This window comes from Gymnoscopelus microlampas (genome assembly GCF_963454915.1).
Source record: "Gymnoscopelus microlampas genome assembly, chromosome: 24".
NCBI classification, from domain to species: domain Eukaryota; kingdom Metazoa; phylum Chordata; class Actinopteri; order Myctophiformes; family Myctophidae; genus Gymnoscopelus; species Gymnoscopelus microlampas.
In genome coordinates this window covers 36,448,114-36,464,535 of record NC_139961.1, presented here as the reverse complement: position 1 = coordinate 36,464,535, position 16,422 = coordinate 36,448,114, and the positions used below count along the sequence as shown (strand labels likewise).

Here is a 16,422-nt window from a genome sequence, read left to right as displayed (position 1 = left end):
GGACCCGGGCCATTATTAGAAATTGAGAACTGGACCCGAACAGCACCGAGAGCTGTCGGAAACCGACCCGTATAGAACCGTGATATACAAGAACCGAACCCGTACATAACCCGAGCCTCCGAAAAACCCGAACGCAAAATTGTTTGCCAACGTCATTAGTACAAGTTGTCCAGCATTAAATAAGATTTGTTTCATACTTTCTTACCTAAATGTTAACGTAGCCTCCGTGGTTGTGATGTATAATCCCAGTCAATGCTCATTGGACAGCTATACAAAAATAAATCCACATTCTAGATGTTTGTAATCCTTCTTCATTGCCAACTATAATCCACGTAAATGTCTAATGTTAAACCACATTTAATGTTGTTTAACATTATAATTGGCTTTGGAGTTTCCATTGTGCTTTGCAGAGTATACCGGTAACAACATGCTATGATATTAACTCGACTATTTTACCATTTTAACCATTAACCAAAGCGTTACGTTAATCGACAATATTTGATATAACTGGTGTATATAAATGAGTGGGTAAAATATGTCCAAGGATTGGTCGGTGATGTCATATCAGATCGCCGAAGAATCCTTGCTATTTTTAAAACATGGCATAGCGTCCGTCGCTACTTCCTTGTTGCATAGTGACGTCACTGTCGAATCCTTGGTATCTTTGTCCTTGACTTTCAACGTGTGTGTTGATGATCAGCGCCGTTAATATTGCGCTGTAGTCTTTGCTCGTGGTTGTGAAACACTAAACAGGATTATTATTTCATGTCAACATTCAAGTACAACTATCAGAAGATGTAACTAAGGTAAAGTAATGCGCCACTCTGCAAGTTTAACTAAAGTTTTCCACCTGTCCAAAGTTATTTACAGACAGAGCCTTCGGTCAAGAAAGACGATCATCAAGGCTAATACAGACATATGTTTTAATCATCCTATCCTTGTTAATATATCGCCATTTAGGTCAATGATATAACATTATGTAGTGATATGATAATATAAATAGCAGCCAGTCATTGACTGCGTCACTGCCAGTCTGTCTTCTTCTGAGCGACCTCCCTCCCTCCACTCGGGTATTAATGGAACCGTCCATCTCACAGTCTGAGCCCCGAGAGCCACCGATCGCCGGGTCCACTCGGGTATTAGTGGAACCGTGCATTTCACAGTCTGAGCCCCGAGAAACCCGCTCGCCGGGTCAACTCGGGTATTAGTGGAACCGTGCATTTCACAGTCTGAGAACCGAGACCCGAGACGGACTGTACCGGCTCCGACCCGGACCCGGAGTCACTTCTTGTGAATGGACCCATGACCGAGCCGAGACCCGAGACGGACTGTACCGGCTCCGACCCGGAGTCACTTCTTGTGAATGGACCCGTGACCGAGCCGGGTACGGGTCCCGGGTATTTCGGGTTACATGCCTAACCCGACGACCTCTACTCCCAAGTCATGAAGCAACACGTTGTGAGCTTGTACATATATTTTTGCGTAATAATACAAACAAAAAATGCCGGGACTCCCTTGCTTCTTTTCACACATTACCTGTGATTACTGCGGTGTGGTTCTCTCCACAGGCCACGTGGCACACTCTGCTCTTCCTGAAATGCTCGACGGCACGGGGCGCCCGCGACTCAAAGATGAACGTGCCGTGGCCCAACTGGCCGAACTGACCCAGGCCGAACGTGTACATGTCATCGTCTGTGAAACAACACACGGAAAAGGGACAGATGCAAAGGCTTGTAATAGGTTTGAAAAAGTACTAATTATTTGTACTTATAAAAAAAGTAAAGGTATCAATACTGCAATGTAAGGGTTAGGGTAGTAAAGTATTGGCATCAAAATGTACTTAAAGGGCAAGACCACTTTGGTAGAGGTTTGGGTTGTGTAGTTACCTTGCCATGATGTAACTCCAAAGGTGGGCAAGAAATAAAAAATAATTGCTCCATTGATTAGAAATTGATAATTCAAAATATGCTCCTCATTGACTTGCATTGTACGGTAAAACTGCTCTCAAAGTCCCTCTTTTAGCACAAAAACGAACGCAAACAAAGTTGATTCAGACAATATAGAACATCACCAAACCCAGTACTGTTTTGTTTTTTTATAAAAATGTCAACTTCCTGTTGATTTTGCCATTTTTAATAAGTAGAAAACCCGGACTGGATCGGCGGATCCGGATCCAGATCTTCAAATAGTAAAATCAACAGGAAGTTGACATTTTTATTTAAAAAAAAAAACAGTACTGGGTTTGTTGATGCTCTATATTGTCTGAATCAGCTATGTTTGGGTTCATTTATGTGCTAAAAGAGTGACTTTGAGAGCTGTTTTACCGTACAATGTAAGTCAATGAGGAGCATATTTTTAATTATCAATTCCTAATCAATGGAGCAATTATTTTTGATTTCTTGCCCACCTTTGGAGTTACATTATGGCAAGGTAACTACACAACCCAAACCTCTACCAAAGTGGTCTTACCCTTTAAAGTACCAAAAGTGAAAGTACTCATTATACAGAATGTCCCATTTCACAAGTTTTCAATTGTATAAAAATCTTTTGAAAAGTGCTAGGTGTCCATTAGCTTTAGTCAATTGTGGCAATGGATATAATACTAACAAGTACTATAGTCTGGTTGCCCCTGCCCAGGGCAACACAATAATGCCATTCCTTTGCCCAAGAAGGTGTTCATGTGGTCTCTGTCGGACCATGCCTACAAATAGAGAACAAATGTTGTCAGGAGATACCACTGGTATGTACTGGTTCTATTGTAAAAGGTGACAATACATTGTCACGGGTAGCATCTTTGTCCTAGAGATGATGCACTGAATATATTGTATAACATATTATAGAACATGATTAAAATATGGTGTCTTCCCTAAATGTATTAAGGTTGTGGCAAAATTGAACCAGCTACCACATCCTCCTAGATGCATGTCTCTACACCCTGGTTTGGAGCTGGTTTGCCTCGACCCCTTTTCATGCAGTAACCTACAGAGAATAGTATGCAATGTTTTGGTATGCAATAGTATGCAACGTTTTGGGTGGTGTTTAGTACTCTAATGTAGGCCTACCCATTCCTCCTTATAGTGCTATCATCATTGTCTATTAGGCCAAATTGTTGATGTTTAATTGTATAATAATTATGTGTTTCTGTTTTCTCTAGTAAGAAATACCTAACCGGAAAGCCTCATCAACCCTTTGCTCAAATCCCAAATGCTCATGTGTGCAACGGATAAATAAAAGGCTTAAACAGAACCATCAGTTGTCATACATTCTTACAGATGTGCTATGGTGATGTTCAGTATCCTGTGATCCAAGTAGAACTTTATCTTACAATGACTATGGTATCCATTACATCTGTGACATTATAGCATCACTGCACACTTTTTACTATCATTACAATGCATTTGTATTCCTTCAACCTGACATTTCCATTTAAATGGGCTATGTATTCTTTCCATACATCCCCTTACTAGAAAATGGAAATATAAGCTACAGTATATTACAGTAGGCATATGCATATAAAACATCTAACTAGATGCTCTCATAATGTATTCAGAGCCATTTCCACCTTGATAATACACTTCTGTTTGCAGAGGCACAGATCATTTGTCTCTTTTTTATTATACAAACAATCACTTATGCTATGTATCTAATCCAACTGAACTAGCTCTAGTAGGGACCCTAACGTCGGTTGAGACTGTATGACTCGAGTTGGTCCCGCCCGCGTCAGTATGTTCTGCCGATTTAATGTCAATTCTTTACCTTCTGAACATCGTATGAAAAATCTAAAGCTACGCGCCGTAACCTACATATGTCTGTTGTTCTGACGGCGTGAAACAACGCATCGATGGGCTCAAACAACCGTTTAAAACCTTAGTTTGTTGGCAGCCTGCATTGAATTAACATGGAGGCTCGTCCCTGATCTAACTCTACGCCATGTTAAACGGCCATGCGCGTTCACGACCAGCACTGTCTCTGCACATTGAATTCAACGCAGACCGGCACAAAACCCCGGTTTAAAAGGTTGTTTCAACCCATCCATTAATTTCTTCACACCTTCGTAACAACAGACGACTGTAGGTTACCGTGACTACCGTTACATTTTCCATACGATGTTCAGAAGCGATCTTATCGACGCTGAACTAAATCCCAAAACTAAACGGTGGGGGAGGTCACAGACACAAGGCTATGTCAAACCGATTCATGCTCCTAAGTCATTTTATTGGGGCTGGCGGATGTTTTAATTTACCGGTAACGCTCCTGAGGTGCTGCTTTCTGTGTCTCCAGGATAAATCGTCGGAATAGAACCTGGCTTCAGTACTTTCCTGTTTGCAAATACCATATTGACTTGCACTAAGTTGGTGAAGCAGTCATCAACAAAATGGGAACTACACACCCGAAGCCTGGTAGAGGGGGCTGAGGGAATAATCCTGTCTTTATAAATGAAATTAATGTGTCAATGGGCAAAGTGTGAAACGACTGTTTGATAGCTGTCACACAGCAGTTAGGCACAGAACAACCTGCCATGGTCGCGCACGTGTGTTTGAGGCAGCTCCGCCCACAAAAGGTTGTAGTATAAATGACAATGATAATGAGGGGAGGTGCGGTGGGTGGGTATGACTTTGTTACGTCAGTATGTCGCTGTTTTTGGATTGGCATGTTTGACTCTCAAGGTTTCAGCCTCCAGGAAGAAACTCCAAATAGTCAGAGAAGACATAAAACACCATAAAACCTCTTAATGAAGTTCTATCAACCTCATAAGACACATGAAAAACAGAAAAAGTGCAAAAACATGGCACCAGCTCTTTAACGATGTACAACTTTGAACGGGCACACGTACCTGTGAGCGCCACGGTATGCCCGCCGCCGCACGCCACCTGTGTGACTCTCTCCGCGATGGCCCTCACCAGCTGTGGAAGTCGATGGCCCGCCAGCTGATCGTTGTCCAGGCCCAGTTTGCCGCTGTCGCGTTCCCCGAATGTGTACAGATCCCCATCGACTGCCCAAAAAACACAGGAACATTATGAGCAAAAAGTGTCGAGGAGATATGGAGAAACGTTCAAAGAAGAAGCACAGCAAGAAGTGTAGGAGTTTGAGGCATTACATTTAGTTTGACTCTGTTCCACAGAAACAAATTGGGAAAATAGCCGATCTACAAGCTCACAACGCCTCGCTTTGTGAGCTTGTAGATCCGTTTTTTAAAACACATTCAATCTGGGAATGCATACTGTGTCATTTTAGATTTCTTTGGCTATTCAAAAATAGCGGGAAACAATCGTGAAAATGTGTGCAAATCTTTGAATATAGACTTTTAACTAAAATCTTTGCTTCTGGGGGTCCCTAGCCTGGTAAACCCTCCCTCCGGAAATCTCATTTCCATTCGATTTCAGAAAGGAGTCTGGTCTGAAACGCCTTTCTCCAATAATCGCTCTGCTCGCCGAGCCGACGAGCCTATCAGCGTCGTCGCTCATTGTTCTGTGATTGACAGCGACAGTTGGCCAATCAGGTGGCGAGTTCGAGTGAGCCCGAATGAACCCGAGTGCAGCCTGAGAGCCGCCGAAAAAAGACGAACGGCAGCCATTGTTGTTTGTGCGAGTGCCTTCACTTCTTACTTTCAGTTTTATAACGCTTTCAAACTTCTTTTTTGAGGCACGGAATTTACTTATAAGATATCGTTTGGATAGAATTTAGTTGTTTAACTTCATATATGTGGTCAATTAATCATGACAGAGCCTATTTAAAAATATAAATTTAGAGAACCGGCAGGGGCGGGGAGTGACACGCATGTATCCCAATAAGGCAACCTATTTTCGGCATGGCCGTCCCAAAAGTCCCGTTGCGTCACATAGTCTGGAGCTCGTCAAAATGAACTCATTCATTGGCTGAAGGGGAAAAACGATCATTGGTTGAAGGGGTTGTCAGTCAACGGTATTACTCCCGCCCAACTCCAGCCCACAGCGATTATTGCAGAAAGGCGTTTCAGACCAGACTCCTTTCTGAAATCGAATGGAAATGAGATTTCCGGAGGGAGGGTTTACCAGGCTAGGGGGTCCCTGGAACAAAATGTTTTTAGATGGGGGCTAAACACATGTCATTTTGGGGGTCCTTGACAATTTGAGAACGACTGATATATATAGCAACATACTTTTTTAAATGTACATTTTTTTTTTTAACTGTTAGGATTTAGAAGACATTTGTAGAATCCCCAGAAGCAAAGATTTTAGTTAAAAATGTTCACTTTAGAAAATATATATATATTCATAGATTTGCCAAAACATTTACGATTAAAAAAAGAAAATAGCAGATATACAAGCTCGTAGCGCTGCACTCAGCTTGTATATCTGCTTTTTTTTAACAGCCAAAGTGTGAAATAACGGTCAAAGTGGTTACACAGATGCGTTCCCGGTTGGGTTATAAATGTTTTAACCCATTGAGACCTGAAGCCGATTCTACATGTCTCCTAAATCTCAACAGTATTCTGAAAAACGTATGTTTCTATATCAGTGGTTCTCAAACATTTTCATGTCAAGGAACCCCAAAATTATATGTATTTGGCCGCCGACCCCCATCAAAATATGTTGTTCCAGGGACCCCCAGAAGCAACGATTTGAGTTAAAAATGTTCGCTTTAAAAATATATATATTCAAAGATTTGCAGACATTTTCACGATTTTTCAAAAATAGCAGATCTACAAGCTCGTAGCGCGGCACTCGGCGCTATGAGCTTGTATATCTGCTATTTTTGAATAGCCCAAAGTGTAAAATAATGCTTTTTAGCTCAAATCTAAAAATGACACAGTTCCAGGTCTTAATGGGTTAAAAAGTCCTTAAATTGTCACTGTACTGTCATCATACCCCCCCCAACGGCCAAATCATGTGAGGACCCCCCTGGGGTTAGTCCCACTGACACACTGCTCTACTCACCCGTGACAAAGGCAGAGTGGTAGTACCCGCACGACACCCAGGCCACCGGCTGGCCCACGCCGACCTCCCGCGGGGCGATGGCGTTGGCGTCTTTACCCAGGCCGATTTGTCCCTCCGTGTTGTCGCCCCACATGAACAGCTTTCCACTCTCTATGAGACAGGAGCAGAGGGTCAAATTGATTAACCCATTAGACATTATTTTACACTTTGGCTATTCAAAATAGCCAAAGTGCTATTCAAAAATAGCAGATATACAAGCTTGTAGATCTGCTATTTTTGAAAAAATCGTGAAAATGTGTACAAATCTTTGAATACAGTATATATTGTTTAAAGCAAATATTTTTAACTCTATTCTTTGCTTCTGGGGGGTCCCTGGAACAAAATATTTTGAGATGGGGTCGGCGGCCAAATATATATAATTTTTTAGGGTCCTTGACATGAAAAATTTGAGAACTGATATAGAAACATACGTTTTTTCAGAAAAGGATTTAGAAGACATTTGTAGAATCGGCTTCAGGTCTTAAGACCTGAGATACGATTCTACAAATGTCTTCTAAATTCAAACAGTTTTCTGAAACACTTATGTCGCTATAATATCAGGCGGTGCTCAAACTTTTTCATGTCAAGGACCCCCAAAATTATATATATTTGGCCGCCGACCCCCATCTCAAAATATTTTGTTCCAGGGACCCCCCAGAAGCAAAGATTTGAGTTAAAAATGTTCGCTTTACAATAATATATATATATTCAAAAGATTTGCACACATTTTCTAAATTTTTCTAAAATAGCAGATCTACAAGCTCATATCGCGGCACTCGGTGCCGCGCTATGAGCTTGTAGATCTGCTATTTTTGAATAGTCAAAAGTGTAAAATACAGCTTTTTAGCTCAAATCAAAAAAATGACACAGATGCGTTCCAGGTCTCAATGGGTTAAGCTAATCATCTGGGGAACCCCCCCAAAATAATTTTGGGGGGGGGGGATCCCGGTCCCCATTTTGGGAACCACTGATCTAACCCATTGTCACTGGGACCTACCCAGTCCTGAGTCCTACCAGTGAGAGCAGCAGACGTGTTTGAACCGGCGGCGAGCATTTTGATTGGTCCGCGTTTGCCGAAAAAGTCGACTAACTGGAAGGACGTCCTCTCGTCGCAGTCGCCAAGGCCCAGCTGACCCTCGTTGTTCCCGCCTGTGGTGTATAGGTTTCCCTGAGCTGCACGTGCACGCACACACACACACACACACACACACACACACACACACACACACACACACACACACACAGAGATTTCAGAGAGTAGCTTCCCTTGTACATGCAAAAGAACTGATCTAAGATATACAGGATATTTAATATTTCTGTCCCGTCTCTAAGAATCATAAAAATACAGTAAGTGTATTACATCCAATTTCCAATACACACCTGTGTAGATGATTGAGTGGTTCCTTCCGCAGGCCACAAGCCGCACTTTCTCAGATTTCAAAGCTGTCGAAAAAATAAAGTTTGGAGAGCCAGTTTGTATGTTTCCTTCAATGCATTCCTCATCATGAATATCCACGTCAGCTCATCTTCTTGTCAGGGGAATGACAGCTTTAAATTAGCATTAAAAAGGGATAGTTCACCCAAAAATAATATATTTTTCTTATCGATTAGAAACCCCACTTGAATTCATGGATATCTTTTTGTTTTTGTCGCATTCCTAAGCCAATAATTTGATAACCAGCGGACTGGTAGGCAGTGGTTCCGGTAGGAGACACAAAGGAGACTCTTTTCTCCATGGGGTGACTAATCGATAGAGGAAAAAAGTAATTTTGGGGGTAAACTATCCCTATAAATAAGAAACTGTTTTTATCCCCTGCATAATTGTGCTCTATCCATACTAGCAGTAGTAGCTAATTCTTCTGTCCAAGTCTTGGGAGTTGGCTCTAGATTAAGATAGATTATGGACCGTGCAGATTGGGATTACTGTAGTAACAAATAAGGAGCTTGATCACATGCTAACCAAACGCTACACCCAGCTGACTTCAATAATGATAATAATAATGATGAATAATGAATAATAAGACGCTCAGAAACAGATTTCAAAAACAGGCCCTCAACAAATGGCAGCAAAAAACACTGGAAGCCACTTGATGCGAGAAAACCCAATGTATTTGATAATTAGGGGTGCTATCATTCAAGTGTTGATTTCGTCAACTAAAACTCTGCCGAAAAATGTTAGTCAGCTACCCTTTTTCACTGACAAAAACTTAAAAACAAAACAAAACTAAGCTATGACGACTAAAACTAAATATGTTGACAATTTCGTCAACAAATAAAAACTAGACTAAAATGTTAGCGAGGGACTAGTGGAGAAGAGGTCCAGTAGAACTAAAAGACGCTTGGGTGTTGTGCTCTGAAAATAGCCGATCAACAAGCTCACAACGCGTCGCAGCAATATGGTTGCATATTTTCAGCAGGTAAAATCAGCCTTTAAGACGCCATCAAGGCACCGCCAAAATACATTTTAGTTGACTAAATCAACTGTAGATTTAGTCCACTATAATCTTATGATATTTAGTCGACTAAAACTAGACTTACAGTACAACCTTTCAGATGACTAAAATATGACTGAAACTAAATGGAATTTTATTCAAAACCCTGTGACCAAAACTAAATCAAAATTTGCTGTCAAAATCAACACTGCTGTCATTAAAGCACTCAAAGTGCCATAATTTGAACACACAAATGTCTAATTGTTATTAATCCATTAAAGGACAACTTTAGTTTTTACAACCAAGGTTTATGTTTTAGATTGTAATTAAAGTAAATAAAATATGAGTGTTAACATTTTTAAATTTACTGCTTTCTATAGTTTTAGCAATTTTCGCGATCTTTTTTTACAGTGGGCGGGGGCATTCTGTCCGGTGGCTAAATATGTATTTTTTTTACACAATAACCCGGTGTTTTATTATTTACAGTAGCTCTTCTAGCCCCCAATAACTCACATCTGGCCATCAAAGACCACAAGACGTTTTTTATTGTGTAAAAAAGGCATATTTAGCCACCGGACAGAATGCCCCCGCCCACTGTAAAAAATATCGCAAAAATTGCCAAAACTGTAGAAAGCAGTAAATGAAAAAAAGAATAACACTCATCTTTTATTTACTTTAATTACAAGCTAAAATATAAACCTTGGTTGTAAAAAACTAAAGTTGTCCTTTAAGAACGAGAACACGTGTCATTTTAAGATTTCTTTGGCTATTTTCTCTTTTTTAATCGTGGAAACTTTGTGCAAATCTTTGAATATATGTTTTAGAACGAATATTTTTAACTCCTAGAACAACATATTTTGAGATGGGGGTCCACGGCCAAATACACATATTTCGGGTGGTCCTTGACATGGAAAGGTTTGAGAACCACTCATATAGCGACATACATTTTTTAGAAAACTGTTTAGAAGACATTTGTAGAATTCCCAGAAGCAAATATTTGAGTTACAAATGTTTGCTTAAAAAAAAAAAAAAAAAAAAAGTTTGCTTAAAAAAAAAAAAAAAAAAAAAAAAAAAATATATATATATATATATATATATATATATATATATATATATATATATATATATATATATATATATATATATATATATATATATATATATATATATATATATATATATATATATATATTCAAAGATTTGCACACATTTTAACGTTTAAAAAAAAAAAGCAGATCTACAAGCTCTTATGAGCTTGTATATCTGCTATTTTTTAATAGCCAAAGATATCTAAAAAAAATGACACAGATTCTTTCCCGGTCTAAATGGGTTAAATCCAGTAGACTCTTTGTCTCTCATGGAACATGATCTGGACTCCCCTTTTAACAACCGGGAACACATCATTTTTAGATTTCTTTGACTATTCAAAAATAGCAGATATACAAGCTCATAGCGCGGCACCGAGTGCCGCGCTATGGGCTTGTAGATCTACTATTTTTGAAAAAATCGTGAAAAAGGTGTGCAAATCTTTGAATATATATGTTTTTAACTCAAATCTTTGGCATGGCATTCCTATTTTGGGCATGTCATTATAGGCAAAATGTTCAAAATATTAATAATTTGCTGATCTGATGCGACGCGTTGTGAGCTTACAGTTTGTCTATTGTCGCCGTGCGACACCATATGACGAAGTATAAAATAGGCAGGGCTTTGGTAGTCCCCCCCTCCACCTTCATTAAGAAATGTCCAAGACAGTGGGGAGACAGTAGGTGTTAACAACGATAATATCGACTAAAAAAAAGACATGCCACCTTGGGGACGAGCTAAAGGTGTCCTAACTGATTCAGCAGAATACCCTCTAACAAAATTCATGACTGCATGACAAGCATGTCTTTTCGGAAAGAAAGAAAAGAGAATCATTCTTATTTTGTGCCTGACAACCGTGTATTTGTGAAACCTGACAGCAGGTCAAGAGCACAGAAGATGTTGTACTGTCCTAATGTACATGAAGGACCGTGTTCTCTAGGAAATTCCTCTTAACTAGCCTCTCAACCCGCCGGAAAGCATCTGTTGGTGGCAATGCTTGATGGAAAACAGGACTGCCCTTTTCTTTCGTTTACTTCAAAAGTGGAAAATAGTAGCTATTTCAGGACCAACCTTTCACACAAGTGGGCTTATTAACACTGGATTTAGATCCCAAACCGAGCTGGCCCCAGTTGTTACTGCCAAACATGAAGAGCTTCCCATTTTCTGTCAAAAAGAACAAGAGACACAGTTTACTTTGTTGTCCTTTTTTTTGGAGGCAATTGTCAATGCAGAACCTACTGTAAACATGATCTATACAAGCAAAGATAAACACACACAGTCCAGGTGTGCCTGGCAAATGAAAAAGAAAGAAAGAGAGAAATGTTATGCATTGATAGGGCTTCACGATCATGACATTTTAACCCATTAACCGTGTCATTTTAGAGTTTAGCTATTATAGCACATTGGTTGGCTATTCAAAAATAACAGATATACACGCTCATAGCGCTGTATGAGCGCTTGTAGATCTGCTATTTTATGAATAGCCCAAAAAATCTAAAATGACGTTCCTGGTCTTAAGACCAATTAAGAACAATTATCTCAAAGTAAGAATGTGAGTAATAAACTCTATTAAATGGTTAATGTGTAACATAAACTTCTTACCTGTTATTAAGGCTGTATGCTCATCCCCGCATGCAATTTTGAGGGGTACATCATTTTTAATGTTGTCGGCAAATTTGCTCTTTCCAAATGTGAAGACAGCTCCCGATTCTGAAAACAAACACACACACACACACACACACACACACACACACACACACACACACACACACACACACACACACACACACACACACACACACACACACACACACACACACACACACACACACACACACACACACACACACACACACCTCATGGCTGTTTTTACGGTGCAGAAAGAAGAAAAGGAATGACGCTTAAGACAAAGTGGACACTCCTACGGAATCATACTAACTACTACACAGTGACGTAAAGTAGCTTAAGTACATTTACTCAAGTACTGTAATTAAGTACAATTTTGAGGTACTACACACTGGAGTATTTCCGATTTTCTATACTTTTACTTCTACTCCACTACATCTCAGAAGCAAATATTGCACTTTTTACTCCACTACAATTATTTGAAAACTTTAGTTACTAGTTACCGTGTAGATTTTGATTATTATCACAAAACATACATTAACCAATTCAGCCCTATTTAAACTTTTCCTACTTGAAAATAGTCGATCGCAAAGTGACGCGTTGTGAGCTTGTAGATCTGTTATTTTCAAAAGATTTGAACACATTTTGCATAAAGAGCACTTTTACTTTTGGTACTTTCAGAATATTTTGATGCCAATACTTTTGTACCGTTACTCAAGTTCATTTTGATTACCGAACTTATACTTGTCAGAGTGTTTCTACATTGCAGTATTGATACTTTTACTTTTTTACTAAATAATTGTCGTTCTTCCATCACTGCTACTAGACCTAGACCATAGCAAGCGTATGCTTGGTCTAGTGTCTAGGTGGTCTAAACATGAGCAAATTCTCCTTCTACAGCACGGCCACCAAGCTATGGAATAGTCTAACCCCATCCCTCAAAAAATGCAATTCGCTGGGCTCATTCAAAACAGCCCTAAAAACTCATCTTTCTGGAGGCCATAAGAGGAGGTAGTACCAGTTTCCCGGTAGACAGACGACCCCCCTCCCCTTTTTTGTATATATATTTTTTTTCATGCTTTTTTTTATACATAGTGGTATTTGTTCCCTGTATTTTTATTTTGATATTTCAACTATTTGGTTGCTACTATATATGTCTATGAAATTAATACCAAGGACCCCAACGGAACAAGTCTGCAAGGACTTTTTTGGTCGGACCTTTTAGACAAAAAGTATTATAAATGTAAGTGTGTTGTTTTACATTCTTTTTGCCTAATAACATTTTCAATCAATCAATCAATCAATGCTCATATTTCATTACACCCCTGCATAAGTCAATGCCCCAATTCGGCCACCCCAGTCAAAAAAGGTCTGAGCACGCCACACAGCAAATACATGAATATTGATATATTGAGAGAAAATGTGGAGATTGACTATTGGTGTTTTTCAAAAAATATTGATTTTTTAAAAATGTTATTTATTACATAATTGTCATTAATGGCTAAATGGGTAAATACAAATAGAACGGATATAACAGTCAGGAAAGTTCAGAAACTCTACTGTAGTTGGAGCATAAAATGAGGCTTATGGGCTCATGATGGGGCTAATGCGTTCTTTAACCCATTAAGACCGGGAACGCATCTGTGAACGCATCTGTGAACGCATCTGTGATTTATTTGGCTATTCAAAAATAGTAGATATACAAGCTCATAGCGCGGCACCGAGTGCCGCGCTATGAGTTTGCAGATCTGCTATTTTTTGAAAAATCGTGGAAATTTGTGCAAATCGTTGAATATATATATATTTCTAAGGCGAGCATTTGTAACCCAAATCTTTGCTTCTGGGGGGTCCCTGGAACAAAATATTTTGAGATTGGGGGGTCCGTGGCCAAATATATATCATTTTGGGGGGTCCTTGACATGAAAAAGTTTGAGAACCACTGATATTACAGCAACATACGTTTTTTCAGAAAACTGTTAGGATCTAGAAGACATTTTGTAGAATCGGAACCTCAGGCCTTAATGGGTTAAAAACCAACCAACGACAAAAGACAACACTTAAATCACAATGTTAGGCTATTCAAAATCCCAGATAATATCTATAGTCTGATATCAATATAACGTACATGTTGACCAGCCCTGGGTTTTTAGGTGTGATGATCACGAAACTATTAGGGCTGGTGAATTAATATTCAAATATCGAATATTCCTCGAATATGGGGAAAATATGTATATTCGAATATGAAAATGAATATTTGAATATTATTATTATTATTTTTTTAATGTTTATTTGACAGGGACAATACAAAAAACAATGTATCAAGTTATAAAAACAAACAAAAGATATGTTTCATTGGATCCGAGCACTCGATACACTGTTTTTTGTATTGTTTCTGTCAAAAAAATGATAATAATAGTATTCGAATATATTCAAATATCTGCCAATTTTTAAGACCAATATTCAAATATCATTTCTGAGGAAAGTTGACAGCCCTAGAACCTATATGAACCTCAAAGAGTTGACCTCTTTGAACAGAACATGAAAGACTTTTGTATTGCAATGACAATGAGAATTAGCCATGTGTCACAGCAAAGCAAGTCGTGTCACTCAGCCACAGTAATACATGGGATTAGGCAGTGGTAGAAAAAAGTACTCAGAATGTTTTACTCAAGTAAAAGTATCGATACACAATGCAGAAATACACTGTTACAAGTAAAAGTGCGGAATTCAACATTTACTTGAGTAAAAGCACAAAAGTATTGGTATCAAAATGAACTTAAAAGTACCAACAGTGGAAAGTACTCATTATGCAGAATGTCCTGTTTCACAAGTTTTCAAATGCATAAAATCTATAAAAAAATCTTTTTGAAAATAGCAGATCTACAGTGAGCTTGTAGATCTGCTATTTTCAAATGGCCAAACATGTATATAGGACTGAAGTGGTTAATGTGTTTTGTAATATTAATCAAAAATCTACAAAGTACCTAGTAACTAAAGTTTTCAAATAGTTGTAGTGGGGTAAAAGTACAATATTTGTCTCTGAGATGTAGTGGAGTAGAAGTAAAAGTACAAATGTTAAAATACTGTCTCCAGTAAAGTGAAACATTCCTAAAACAGTCCTTAAGTACAGTACTTGAGTAAATATACTTAGTTACTTTCCACCATTGGGATTAGGGTGGTGATCACTGATCAGGTCCAATGCCCCACATGCACGTCCATAAGGTGGTCTTTTTTAAAACCTAAATTTGACTGAGCTGTTGCTAGTAGCAACCCAGCTAAAGGCGAGGCTATGCCATCATAAGCAGCCCTGATCGTTGTTTAAAGTACAATAATTACACTTGTTATTCCTTCAGATCAAACACAATAAAAAACACTATTAAACACTGTTTACCAGGTATGTCCTCGTCAGTCTCCCCTGCCATCGTGTCCCTCTCTCTCTCTGGGCGTGTGTGTGTGTGTGTGTGTTATAATCCTCTTTACACACTACCTCACAAACACACGCACACACTCAGATGCTGCCCGCGGGGGCGTGGCCTCGCTTGTTTTCGTCGGAAACAACCCGGAAGTAAACAAAAAATTTCTCCTAGGCGACCCGCCCGTCACGTGACAATTTAAAGGCACAGTGCGCGCATTACAGAGTTGCGTGCTCTACGCTGTTATTGTGGCTGCTCAGTGTTGCCAGGTCTGCTTATTATAAGCGATTTACTTTGGGCTTGTTTTACTGTAAAGTTGCTTGTGAATATTATAGCCCAAATAAACAACTACAATAAAGTGTAGTTGTTTATTTGGGCTTGTTTCTAAAGTGGTGTTGTTTATTGGGCTTGTTTCTAAAGTGGTGTTGTTTATTTGGGCTTGTTTCTAAAGTGTTGTTGTTTATTTGGGCTTGTTTCTAAAGTGTAGTTGTTTATTTGGGCTTGTTTCTAAAGTGTAGTTGTTTATTTGGGCTTGTTTCTAAAGTGATGTTGTTTATTTGGGCTTGTTTCTAAAGTGTAGTTGTTTATTTGGGCAAATTATTATTTAAACCAGTTGTAATGGCAATTTCCACCTTTCAATGCACATTACTGCACAGTGTGATGTATGTATGTAGTGATCTAGCCCTGGTTCAGAGCGTGATCCTACGCAGTAGACAAAGTCAGAAACGAACAAGATGGATGTCCAGTCCAAAAATCCTGTTTTAGGTATATTTATTGTAATTGCAGATTGTTATGAACATACCAGATATACTGCGGTCTCATTTCTGTGGTGAATCTCTGGTTTGAGGTTCTGTCTGTCTCTTTCTACTTGCTGGCTGCTAAAGAGACGGTATGGCTCCTCAGTCTGTG

General features: G+C 39.1%; 1 protein-coding gene across 2 annotated transcripts in view; it reads right to left on the bottom strand.

Moving 5' to 3' along the window:
- rpgrb (retinitis pigmentosa GTPase regulator b) overlaps window positions 1–15,611 on the bottom strand; it is a 34,777-nt gene extending 19,166 nt beyond the window's left edge. For both annotated transcript variants that reach the window (XM_084051644.1, XM_084051645.1), the window contains exons 1-8: window positions 15,492–15,611; window positions 12,077–12,184; window positions 11,546–11,638; window positions 8,337–8,399; window positions 7,971–8,129; window positions 6,918–7,067; window positions 4,835–4,993; window positions 1,537–1,692 (exon numbers count right to left, since the gene is read on the bottom strand). In XM_084051644.1, coding sequence (XP_083907770.1) covers window positions 1,537–1,692; window positions 4,835–4,993; window positions 6,918–7,067; window positions 7,971–8,129; window positions 8,337–8,399; window positions 11,546–11,638; window positions 12,077–12,184; window positions 15,492–15,522 — 919 coding nt within the window. In that variant the 5' untranslated portion in view covers window positions 15,523–15,611. The remainder of the gene's footprint in view (window positions 1–1,536; window positions 1,693–4,834; window positions 4,994–6,917; window positions 7,068–7,970; window positions 8,130–8,336; window positions 8,400–11,545; window positions 11,639–12,076; window positions 12,185–15,491) is intronic.
- Between the last annotated feature and the right edge of the window lie 811 nt (window positions 15,612–16,422).